The sequence below is a fragment of the Pipistrellus kuhlii genome, unplaced genomic scaffold (genome assembly GCF_014108245.1).
Source record: "Pipistrellus kuhlii isolate mPipKuh1 unplaced genomic scaffold, mPipKuh1.p scaffold_m20_p_8, whole genome shotgun sequence".
Taxonomy (NCBI): domain Eukaryota; kingdom Metazoa; phylum Chordata; class Mammalia; order Chiroptera; family Vespertilionidae; genus Pipistrellus; species Pipistrellus kuhlii.
Genome location: NW_023425584.1, coordinates 4,661,909 through 4,674,915, shown reverse-complemented (window position 1 = coordinate 4,674,915; position 13,007 = coordinate 4,661,909). Strand labels below are relative to the sequence as shown.

General features: G+C 39.9%; 1 protein-coding gene across 2 annotated transcripts in view; it reads left to right on the top strand.

Moving 5' to 3' along the window:
* Positions 1–13,007, top strand: part of RANBP17 (RAN binding protein 17) — a 216,537-nt gene that overhangs the window by 159,417 nt on the left and 44,113 nt on the right. For both annotated transcript variants that reach the window (XM_036424289.2, XM_036424288.2), the window contains 3 exons: positions 2,845–2,933; positions 9,163–9,270; positions 11,758–11,840. In XM_036424289.2, the coding sequence (XP_036280182.1) occupies positions 2,845–2,933; positions 9,163–9,270; positions 11,758–11,840 (280 nt within the window). The remainder of the gene's footprint in view (positions 1–2,844; positions 2,934–9,162; positions 9,271–11,757; positions 11,841–13,007) is intronic.

Genomic DNA, 13,007 nt, shown 5'->3' with positions numbered 1-13,007 from the left:
TGCAAACAGCACTTTAACAGAATGATTTTGCTTTGATCCCTGTAGCAGTTCCTGAATAATTTATCACAGGTTATTGCCTTAATTCTGGAGAGGGATAGAGCAATAAAGGCAGATGAAAACACTCCAGTTGAAACACCTTGGGGCCTGCTCATTCCTCTGACACGGCTCTTTTGTTGGAACTATTTAGAGGTTATTAAGATGTGTCTCCAGAATTAAGAGTATGCTTTAAGGATGAAGACAGCCATCTTAATTCTAAAGACAAAGCACAATGACCCTTCACCTTCTTTTTCTTTGTTGTTATTATATAGTAGAATTATGAGGGTAATATTATAGCTGCCCCCAGTAGTGCCACTACAGTAAAGGGTCTGTCAGACTTTCCATTGGAAACCCTGTTTGGGGGTCAGGGTGGAAGGAGCCGCATTTCAGCTGTTTCCCAGCCCATCCGTCTCACACTTGGCACACAGACAACTGTTCTCCGGGCAGGGACTGAGCACTGAGCAGCTTCTCCGTGGACTTTCCGAGAGGAATCTTCAGGCCCCGATGTCCCCGAGTTAACCCACCCCACAGATCACCCCCCACACACAAATACAGCACCGCTCACTTTTCACATCCGCCAGGTGTTGACCCCCTGCAAGAGAAAAGCAACTAACTGTTCAGATAAACCTCCCTGTGCTGTTTTAAATGAGATGGTAAACTGCGGCTCCCACTGCCCTAGGTTACAGTCCGATCACCGTTCACTCTCAGGTAGTTAGTAGCCTGGTTGAGCTAGTGACCAGTATTCCAGTCTCATAGCAGGCATGTTGTGGCTCTCACGAAAATACTCCCTTAGTGTTGTTTGAGTGTCAGTGTAGCTTAGTGTAGTACTCATGTTGTTTGAGGTAAAAGATACTGTTGGAGCATAAGAAATCTGTTTCTTATGTTAACACTGCATTTTCCTGCCGATCAAATATATTGAAAACATACATTTAGTTATTACTTCTAGATTGCTTTCTCTACTATATAGTAACATTTTCTACACTTGAACATTGATAGAATGTCATAGATTGGAGTCCGTTATACCACGTCTGTGAACTTGGTGTTTTAAGGAAGAAACGTATGGTGGAATAACAACATTTTTGTACAATGAGGATAGTCTAAAATATTTTAAGAGTCCTTTGAATTGGGCACAAAGAAAGTAACTCTTGGCTCCTTTTGCCTAATTTAGAGTTGAATGGCGAGTGCCTGATAACATGTGAAAACTTAAGATACTGTGAAGAGCAGCCTATGATCTGTAAGGGTACATGGTAAAGGTAGAGCAAAAGGCCACTGGAACAGAACGCAGAGCCAGATAGTCCGTGTCGAACTGCGCCAGGAGGCTGAGAAACGTGGGAGACTGAGAGCGAGCAGGCACCGGGTGCTGGAAGTAGGTCACACAAAAGGCAAAAAGGTTTTTAAAAACAGCAGGTCACATGAGGGAAGGATACAGGAGGCCAGGTGGTCACAGAAAATCAAGGACTGGTGAGATCATGACAGGAAAAAGATTAAGTCATTTAAAGAAGCAGAAATGGGGAGTGAGGGTTTACTGGTTCAGAAATTCAGATTTAAAAAAATCATTCTATAATCTGAGCCCATAACAATATCCTCATAAACATCTCCAGCCACCATGAGTCGCAGGGTGGCGGAAAGATCAGAGACTCAGACACCCTGGCAGAGATACTATTACTTGGTACTTGGAAATGTTAGTCATTAAGCTGAGGGTCATGATTCACTTCCAAATCCTTAATGATAATTTAAACACCTTCCTAAAGAGGTTTTCATTTATTACCAAGGCGAGAGGAAAAAGTAAATCTGGTCAAATGAAAAGTTCCGGGACCGCTTTCTGGCATATTTCCACTGAAACAGTATCTGCAGAAATCACAGTTGTGTATCTCAATTATCCCACCCCCTTGTTTTGCAATTATGTTTATTTGTGCTCCTTGTTCTGACATTGTAGCATCTGTTCACGGGTTTTCTGTTTCTCTTCCCATGCATCATCCTAAGGACAGCTTAATTAAGCATCCAGAGTCCTAGTCAGATCTCTCATTTTAGAATCAAGTTTTTGTTTTTCTAGAACTAAACATTTTTAGAACACTTTAGTAAGCATCAGGCTCTTGTTAGGCATTTTTACGTAAATTTATCAAATTTATTTCTCATCATTCCTCTGAAAGAGTATTAGCCCCTTTTATAGATGAGAGAACTGAGACTGATACATTGCCTTGCTTAAAACTTATAGTTAAGAAGTAATGCTGGAATTCAATGTCAAGTCTTCTGACATAGAATGCCGAACTCTTCCCTACACTTCTTTTTCCCTTGGGAAATGAGAGTTTCTTGTTATATCATGGTCGCCTGGACAGTTTTAATTTGTCCTAGGTTACTCAGGATATTTCTGAAAAACCTTCAGATGCCAGTGTACTTCCACAACAGACTTCACTCTGCAGAGTAGGACTGATTTCATGTGAGCTGGTGTTGTTAAGGCTTGCTATTATTAAATAATGTCTAGACTCCATGCATTTCTGTTCTGTGCAGTTATCAATCCTCTTTTTGCTCTTTTGGCATTATTCAGAAACAAAGTGTATTAAGAATCTAACTTCCTATATTATTAGAATTATGCCTTAGCTCAGTTTATAAGAATCAAAGGAGAGTTGGTCAGCAGATTTCATGACAAGTTTGTTTAAAGTGTCTATGGTTTTCTGCAGAAAGGGATCTGAGCGAGACATTTTAGCTAATGAATCAAAATCAGATATGTGGTCATTATTGCCTGATTATTACTCCATCTGCTCTGTGCTAACGTGAAAATCAATTACTGTGTCTCTTTCCCACTGACAGCGTATGTTGATCGGGCTGGCAAGAGATCTTCGAGGGATTGCCTTTGCACTGAACACAAAGACCAGCTACACCATGCTGTTTGACTGGATGTATCCTTATTACACTGTGACAATACCCGCTCTGTGCACAGAGGGACGCCAGGCCCCTCGCTTTCGTTTAATAGTATGGCACAGTAGGGAAGAGGAAACAAAGCTAAATGAACTAATGTGTAATCAGCTAAAAATTACAGCACAGTGGCAGCCGTGCAGATAACTGAGCATAACATTTGGAGACCCAGCTCGGAGAGGTCACTTTTTTGGGGCCATTAAATATTGACAACTTAAAAATCATATCCCCGAAGGATTGTTTTTGTTGGGGTTGCAGGGATAATCGGGCTAACATTTTAATTCAGGACCAATGCATCCTACCGTTTGGCATTTCGAGGAGATTTGAATTTCTACTCCATCTTAATTAGCAGGGCTGACAAGGTCACTTTATCTCTTGGAGGCTTAATTCATCATGCTACAGTTTTTCATCATCGTGAAAATATTAATGGGTATGGAAAGGAGGAAAAAAATGGTCAGGATTTTTCATTTGGTACATGAATTTACCTTGGCCAAAGCTTAGTGCAGACAGTAAAATAAACAAACAAACAGACATTCCCCACAAAAATGTCTCATCACATAGGAGTGGAAATAACATGGACCTTAGGGTCAGAAATCCCAGTGCCTCGCTTTCTGTGTAAACCCTGGCCAGTCATTTGTCCACTCTGAGCCTCAGTTTCCTCACCTACAGAAGGAGACATCCAGAATCACGACCATTTACATAGGTGACACACTTTTGCCTAATGTCTGAAACATGTTGGGTAATCTTAAATGGTTATGGTTAATATTCTTTTAAATAGTATAGTATTTAATAGTTAGTATTCTTTTAATAGTATTTTCATAGTATTGTATGAATCCTCCTTGATCCTAACAGGAAGTGACAATGTACACAAGTCGCATATGTGTAATATAAAGTTGCCATGCCTTTATGCATGGGCCCATCAGTTCACGTAAGAAAAATTCTGTGGCCTCAAAGCTAGTTAGTTTTATAAGTTGCACTGCTTTTCAATTGCTCCTTACAGCCCTTTCCCAAGCTTCCCTCATAAATTATAAAAGAAACTTCTTTAAGGCAGTCTAATCCAGCTATGTCATCTTACAGTCAAAATGCATTTTATTTATGGTGATTATTTGATAAAATGCTATTTTAGTGGTTAGCTATTCAAAAACATTTCTATAAATACTGACTGCATTAACTGCTACACAAAGCCCCTTACCTTGCAGTGTTAAGTCACCTTGTTTAAACATTCCCCAATAACCAACAGGGAACCTGGGCATGTTTTAGGAAGAACTCTTGCTGTAATTTTTTAAATTGACGTTATTTGAATGCTGGCTTACATTTTACCGTTAAAACCTACTTCATTAGATTTCTGTGCCCATGGAAGGTTAGAGACACTGTTCCATGTCATTGAGGAACCGCGTGTGTGCGTGTGTAAGCATACAAAGTATATGTATAGAGATTACAGATTTTAACATGGGAATTCATATAATTCTTTAAACTATGAAAAGTTGGAATTACATATGGCCCTTTTATTTCTCTAAACATAAATAGAAGCTCACAAATTAAAACTTTCATTTATTTGAAAAGTCCTAGTTTCCTCACTTTGAAATTGAAGGTCATCTTCAAACCCAGCTACAACTCTAGGCTGTCCAGCAATTGATGTTTCGTGTTTTCCTCATCGATAGTCTTCACCAAGAGTCAAGGCAGAATCTTTCCCTCAAGGTCAGAGAATAAAAATAGCTTCCTTAATTGACACTGCCTAAAATTTATAGAACGTACTGCAATTTAAGTTTTTAAGGAAGGCTGCTTTCCATTCCCTGACTTAGCTCCTTCTTCTTGGCACCTATTGAAATAGTGAAACTTTTGTCCAGCAGATGGCAGAAAATAGCAAACAGAAAACCTTGGGACCTAATGTTTTGTTTTGGACCAGAAACCATTGTCTCCAGCATTTGACCATAAATGCGAGTTATCAGGGTCCAAGGCAGGGGGTGAGGTGTCAGTTATGCAGGAAGTAAGTGGTGTTAGGTTGCCAGACTGGTGGCTTGGTTCAGGCCTTGCTTATAATAATCGAGTTTCAGTAGCAAATCAGCTTCCTTGGGAAAAGGCCAAAGGCTTTTCATAATTGTATTGACAACAAAATGAATATGATAAATGGTATTCATTCAGTTGAGACAAGATTTATAGTTTTCCTTTGGGCCAGGATGAAGAGCAAATATATATAATAATAGTAAAATTTGTTTAAAAGTTACATTATTTGATAATTCAAAAAGGTTTATTAAAATATTTCTAAATACTTTAAGCAGTTTCACGTGATATAAAGTACAGAAGCTTTCCAAAGTATTCTAGTAATGTAAAAATGAATAAGAATATGATTTTTAAAAAACATGGATATGAAAGTCATTTATTCTTCCTGAAATATTGATATGTCAAGCCGTCAGTGGTGATTCCCACATTACTGCTGGGGAAAGTTTATTTGCCTTTTATCCACATAAATGTGTGTTCTTTAATTTGTTATGCAGTCCTTAGCATGCAGAAGAATCATCCTATAAGAGCACATGTCATCTTACAGTCAAAATGCATTTTATTTATGGTGATTATTTGATAAAATGCTATTTTAGTGGTTAGCTATTTAATTCAAAAACATTTCTATAAATACTGACTGCATTAACTGCTACACAAACTACTTTGCTCATCACTCTGTCCTTCCAAAACTAAATTGCCTGAAATTCCACTGCAACCATGTTGACAAATGGTTCGGCTGCTGGAGAATTGAAGAATTACTGATAATCCTTCTTTGCTCCTGTCGTGAGAATGCAACAATAGGAAAGCCCCTTACCTTGCAGTGTTAAGTCACCTTGTTTAAACATTCCCCAATCACATTTAGACTGAAGTACCAAAAATCCAGAGGGAAATTGAAGGGAGAGGGAAAGAAATGGGTATGATGCTAGTTCCTCATAGTTTTTTAATTGTCATAGTCTGATCTTTGAGACCACTATTTTCCAACCAGCCGATCAGTTCTGTTTATTTATATGCAGAAAACATGCACTGGCAAGGCCAGACAATGAGCAGTGTAGACGAGCACAAACTCTGGACTGGAAAGGTCTTAGATTCCAGTCTGGTTTTACCACTTACCTGCTGAGGTCTTGGGCGCATTACTGAATGTCTCAGAATCGGTGTTTTCTTCTGTGGAACCGGGGTAATAATACCGATCTCACAGGTGCGTTGTAAAGTGAATGAACTGACACACATAGGGCCTAGTACAGCGCCTGACACAAAGGAAATGCTCTATCACTATCGGTTTAGTTCTCTTTCCTAACAGGGATGAGACAAAGGAGTCCCATTTTGCTCACTTATTCAGCAGATTTTGCTAAGGTCTGGGCTATGTTTTATGAGGGCTGTAGATTACTTCGGATCAAATCCTACCCCCAAAATGATCTTACAGTTTAATAGAGCTGGTTAGATAACTACATAAGTGACTATAATAAAATATAAAAGGTGATAGATGCAAACGTTAAAGATACAAATGGAGTGATTACATTTAGCTGAAGAAGCAGGAAAGGTCCTTTAAAGGTGAAGATATTTCCTTGGATCTTATCAAATAAGTATCGATAGGATTGGACTGCTGGAACTGTTGGCTGACGCACAGGTCAGGAAGGACAATAGTGAAGAGAACGTATTGTTATACAGACCACTTACTTCATGGTTAGAACTACAGGTTGTCAGGGACCCTTAAATATCAGACTAAGGATTTAGATCCTTATTCCATAGATAGTACAAAGCAATTGATTGTTGCGATTTACTAACAAAATAAGAATTACATTTTAAGAACAAAACAATGATCAATATTTTGGACAAACTGAAGTAGGGAATAACATAAGCCTGAAAAATGGCTGTTGAGCAAGTTTTTTTGTTTTGTTTTGTTTTGTTTTTGAGTGCTCTGTGCCAGGCCTGAACACTGAATAAAAGGATTGCTTTTTACAAGAATGAATAAAAGAGTGCTCTTTAGAAGCTCACACTCTAGTGGGTGGAACAAATAACTAACAATGTGTTGTTACAAAAATGCGTGTAAAGGACCTTGTTGAACGTATGAGGAGACTGGTGTTTCTGGCAAGAAGAGTAGGCTTCCAAGAAAGTGAAAGTTGGGTGAGGCGTTGAGAGGTGGCTGGGCAGGCATTTGCCGGACAGTAGGGAGAGGGGTGGCTCCTAGCAGCATCCGCCTTTGTGAGCAAAGGTACAGATGCTGCATATCTGTGGAATACCTTCTAAAGAAGCTCTGAGCTGGCAGGCCGTTGCTGTTCTGGAACCACATTCTCACACCCTTGCTTCATAACAGTTTTAACAAGAGGTCTTTTGTTGTCTTCTAGTGTATTTTGATATGTTTTCTCTGTTATGAAGTCCCATAGAGAAAGAATTATGTGTTTACTCATTTCTTTTTAGGAGGTTGGACCAGGAGTAGCATATAGAAAGTACTAATAACTCCTTGGTTAATGGGTGGGTGGGTGGTTGTCCAGAAGCAAATCTCATTTTCTTATATTTGGCATCTTACAAAGTAGCATCATATCCTTAATGTTTGTGTTTTTCATTTATGTGATGTAGACCTTAGGGATTCATTGAAAATATCTAGGTGAAACCAATTAGATCTGTGCCTCTTCTACCCAAGGGCCTCTACCATCTACCTCCTGTCCATATATAATAGATGTAGTCCTCACAAGGCCACTGGAAAATTAGGATGGGGTTCCGATTCTCCATCGGAGTCTGGCATTCTCCCTCTGAAGCCCTTTTAACCTCCCTGCTTGGCAGACCTCCCCTCTGCTTCCCAGCATCACTCATTTTCTCTGTGGCAGTCACCTCTGTCAGAAGCATATTAGAGCTGGCACCACTCTCATTCCACACAGCAAAAGGAACATCCCTCATGTCCCCCAGCCTTATCCCATAGTGAATGCAATATGCCCTGAAAATTAGGATGGTCCTAATGCCTTGCAAAGGGCCTTGTGAGCGCTTGTGATATTCTTAGATCCTGAGATTTGTGTCTTTCCCTCTTTCTGATGAGCCTTTCAGACACTTCCTCCCCAGTGATGACTGCATTTGTGCTTACGGTCTCAGTGGGACACTGGAACAGAGGAATGGAGACAGAGAGTTAGCATCAGTGGATTTGCAGGGAATTAAGAATAGCTGAACCTAGATCGGGTAGGGATATTAGGAAACGAAACTGGATGTATTAATAGTCGGGGCCCACATCTTAAAGGGTCTTGTGTGCTGTGCTAAGGAATTTGACATTTATTCTAAGAGCAGGAAGAAGATTGCCATTTTTTCACCAGGGAGATCTCTCCCATTATCACACGAAAGGGACCACCACCAAATGATTCAGTTCAGCACTTTTTATCCGCAACAGAGAAAACCTCAGAAAGAGAGAGACTTGGGGATTAGGAAATGAAGGCAGGGGCATAGTAAGAGGGTTTTTTCTGCTGCAGTTTTAGACCTTAATTTTGATTTTTATGTGTCCATTTGGCAAGGAGTCGGCCAGTTGTGGGTTAGAGCTATTGGAGCTGTCAGTTTTCCAGGTTCTGATGGTCTTGGTCATTGACTTATCAGAGGCATAAACTCCTTGGTTGGTGAGGATGTTTGAGAATTTCTCCTTGGGTGTATGTACATGGCACTACCTTTTAGAGTAGGGGTGTCGAACTGAATCAGAGAAGGGGCCAAAATCTAAAATCCAGCCTAAATCGCGGGCCGAATGGTTTACTGAACAGTCATAAACTGTCATTGTGATGGAAACGCAGCGGATTGCAGTGATGACAGCGTGGTGCGGGCCACATTGCAAGGCCTGGCGTGACTGATTTGGCCCGCGGGCCTTGTGTTTGACACATGTGTTTTAGAGACATTGAGTAGATTAAAAGTTACCCAAAGGTTTTCTTCAAACTAACATCCCCAGTGTTCCTTGGACTTACAGTGGGTCCAAGCAGAGCAGGTCAATAACTTAAAAGAAAGAAAGAATTGCCCTAACTGCTTTGGCTCAGTGGATAGTGCATCGGCGTTTCCCTCTACTTTTATATATCTTTTAAAATTCATAATGATCAACTTATTCCTTAAGTAGTTTGAAACCCAAGAAACTCTTATAATAACACTTAAAATCTGTTCTTATCCTATTAACTAAATTTATTTTTCTTTTAAGGGGCACTAACTTTCAGGAACAATCTTTCTTTTGACACTTAAGTTCTTTAACAGGCTTTATAAAAGGTACCCAACATATCTTCCCATTCTGCAGAGGGCTATTGAGCAATGGTATGGAGAGCCAGCATGTACCACTCCCATCTTAAAGCTCTTAGCAGAACTGATGCAAAACAGGTAAGAGGTTGGATGGGGAGTAAAAAACAATCTATTTGGTAGCAGTCGCCAAATATCAGAATTTATTGCCTAATGTGTGTATAATCAAGGCTTAGCAAGAACCCAGGAACCAAAACAAGATAATCAGTAATTGCAATAGACTCTATACTAAGAAAAGGGTAATGTGCCAATTACACCGGGAGACCTTCCGGACAAAGCCATGGTGGCAGGACCGAGGCAGAGGCCGTTAGGGGTGGTCAGGGCAGGAATGGAGGGGAGATGGATGTGATCAGGTTGGGGGCAGTCAGGCCAGCAAAGGGAGTAGTTGGGGGCAAGAAGGCTGGCGGGGGGACGTCTGGGAGTGAGCAGGCCGAAAGGCAGGCAGGTGAGTGGTTAGGAGCCAGAAGTCGCAGATGGCAAGATGGATGTCTGACTGCCGGTTTAGGCCTACAGATTGGACATCCCCCGAGGGGTCTCTGATTGGAGATGGTGCAGGCCGGCTGAGGAACACCTCCCTTCCCCACCTCCCTGTGCACAAATTTTGTGCCTCGGGCCACTAGTTAGAGACATAAGGCTGAGTCCTTTAGAGAAAGAAACAGCCACCCTTGTTTAAAGTAAGTCAAGACACAAAATGGAAGAAGGGCAGATATTTTAACTGTTTCACTGCTTAACTCCAATTCTATAGGATTTTAAAGCATGAAAGAAGTTTTGAGGTCTCTGAATTGAGAGGCTTCATTTTATGGATAAGGGACAGAGACCCAGGGCAGTTCAAGATACAGTTTTTTACAGAAGCCCTGGGGATTGTCCTGGCTTTGATTTCTAAGTTATCCTTCTTCCTCTTAGGAATAAGATGCATGTATGTGGGTAATTTATGCTCTCAAATTTTTCATTTAAACAGCAATTACAAACCTTCCCCAAAATTGCCTGTGTGACCTTATAATTTGCATAGATCAGCAGAGATTCAATAACTGCAGATAAATATTAACAAAGATGTAGCCAAAAGAGAAAGACTGCAATAAGCTCATTGGTTTACCTCTTTAAAACATGTCATTGTGAATATGGCTTAGCACCAAATTACCTGTCACTTAGCCATCCTGTCTCATCAGTTCCTCTTTGTAATCCGTGTGCTGGAAGGGAGATACTCAGACAGGAGTATGGATTGCTGCTCTAATTTTATCTCTGATGCTGAGATTTCATAGCAATAATTTAAAAAAATTTTTAAACAAGAGGTGGGAAAAGACCTGGAAAAGGAATAAATGTGAGTATTCTTTTGAAAGCTGTTTCTGTTTTTAACCATTCCCATAGGTGACTTAAATACTAGAAGGAAAAGTAGCTCTATGTTTTACATTAGAAATTTCGTTTTTATTCAATTACAATTTTTTCAGCCAAATAATTGATATTGGATATTACTGATAAACATGTGGTACTAAAGGAAGAAGCATTGCATTATATATTGTGAAGTATTTTCTATCAGCCATAGGCAGGTCATTTATATCTAGCACAGTTGTTTTAACAACTACCTAGTGAAAACCTGCAATCTCAGAAAATATATTACCTTGTCTGTTTCTCTATAATTGAATGTGAATTACGTCTGTACATTTCTTTTTTTATTCAGAAATTATATACCAACAATCAAATGTTCCACAATAATAAGTTATCATTGAACTTCATTCTAAAGCATTTTGAAAAAGCATAGAAAAGCAAGAATTCATTCTATTCCTGGCTAACAGTACTTTGGCAAATGTCTTTGCTTTTTGATATTTCTTTGAGCTGGTTTCATATTTTTGCTAATCCTTTTAGAAATATATCATTTCTCAAAAGCACAGGAGCAAGGCATATCGGAGTCACCTAAAGCCAGAGTGTGTTAAAAGCAAATATTGTATCAGGACGGCGTGTCCTTTGCTCTGTCCCATGGTTCTCCCACCTGTCAGGAGCCAGGGAGGCAGAACTGCCCTCGTTTGGGACCTCTGGGGTGAGGTCTTTATGTGGGCTGTTTGCAGTGGGATCTAGTCTATATGTAATTTCGTGTGTTTGAAATGTGCTTGAAGTAGCAGATGAAGCATTGTGCATGCGTGCAGTACTAAAGGTACCTAGGTTTCCTGTCACTTTAGAATTTGTTTTTAAAATGAGTATAGGATACATCAAGAAATCTCAAATGTAAATCTATCCAAGGATCTATATAAATTTACTCTTACACACCCGGGGCTTCTGTTATTATCTATCAGCCACTTTGCATGGAAGGAGAAGGGTAAGAGGTTTGTAATAGAGGATGTTGTTTGGACAGGTAAAAAGTGAATTCTTAGATTCAGCAAATACGTGAAAATAATTTTCCATGATTATCCTAGTATCTTTGTAGTGAGAAAATTAGCATATGTATTAATGGAATGGCACTTTCCAACAGAGAACTGTACTGCCGCTGCTTCTAATAAATGGGAATGCTGTGCATTTTCAGCCTGGATTTGGTTTCTCTGTCTGCACAGATAGTCTGATTTTTGCTATATTTCTTAGATCCCAGCGTTTGAATTTTGATGTATCATCTCCTAATGGAATCCTTCTCTTCAGAGAAGCTAGTAAAATGATTTGCACTTATGGTGAGTATCTCTCTCCATATTTGTCTGCAATATAACTTTATCTCTTTGGAGGAAAGAAAGATGTTTGTTATTTTGTTATTTTTGACTTCATATCTGTATGCATTTGTGAAGTGGGTAATAGGAGTGCAGAAAGCCAGGTAGTTATATTGGCATCAGGAGAAGTGAGCAGCATGCCTCTGACTACATATCATTCCTGACCGCCTTGATGAATTTCTCCTGGGGAAAACTGCAATGTCAGTAGGCAAAGGGGATGCATTGGGTGGAATATGGAAAAGTTACAGCGTATCTGAAATTGCTGAAACTTCTATCAGGGACGTGGTTGCCTTTGCTGAAGGAGTGCCTAGACCAGTGTGTCAACAGCACTTCATTTTGAGAAAATATCCTGGTAAAGAGCAGTAAATACTGTACTTGGGACTGTGGGACACTCCACCCCTGGAATCATTGTTCAGTATAAAGACTGTCCTGTTCAGACTTGGTAAGGTGCTAGAATAGGCCTTAGAAGGACCATAAACCCTAATACTTACCAATTCTGGCAGCTTCATCAGTGAAATTCTGTAGCGGCTGGGGGTGGGCTGGGGTGGGGGGGGAGACACGGACTTGAGAATCTCCGTGCTCTGGTTTGGAGCCCTGACTGAACACCGAGCCCGGACCCGGCAGTGCCCACTCTGGGCCAGCTGTGTCCTGTGTCCTATGTGCTCTTCACTCTGCTCTTCTCTGTGGCCTGTCCTTTCTTACTTTCCCAAATCAGCAGCCAACTCCAGTACATACTCTCAAAAACTGCCTGTGATTCTCATGCACCTTTTTTAGTTCCTAGAAACAGATTTTACAAAATCCCATAGAGCTTCTTTATTTTTTGTTTTGTTTTGTTTTGTTTTGTTTTGGGGGGGGTTGGAGCAACCATTAAAAGTGTATGACTTTTTTTTCTTTTTTCTTTTTTTAAGAAAAGCCCATTTTTTTAAAAGACAAAAAAAACACACAACATTTTCTTAAAAGTGTTTTACACTGATTCTGGATATATTCTGGGTTCTGATCTGTATGCATTGTAGGCCTCTGTTAAAAATGCTTCGTTTTAATTGTACAGTTGATATTTAGAGTAGGAGATTGTAATTATATGAGAACTATAGCTATTACCTCATTAAAGACTTACACTCTCTGATTTTCATCTCT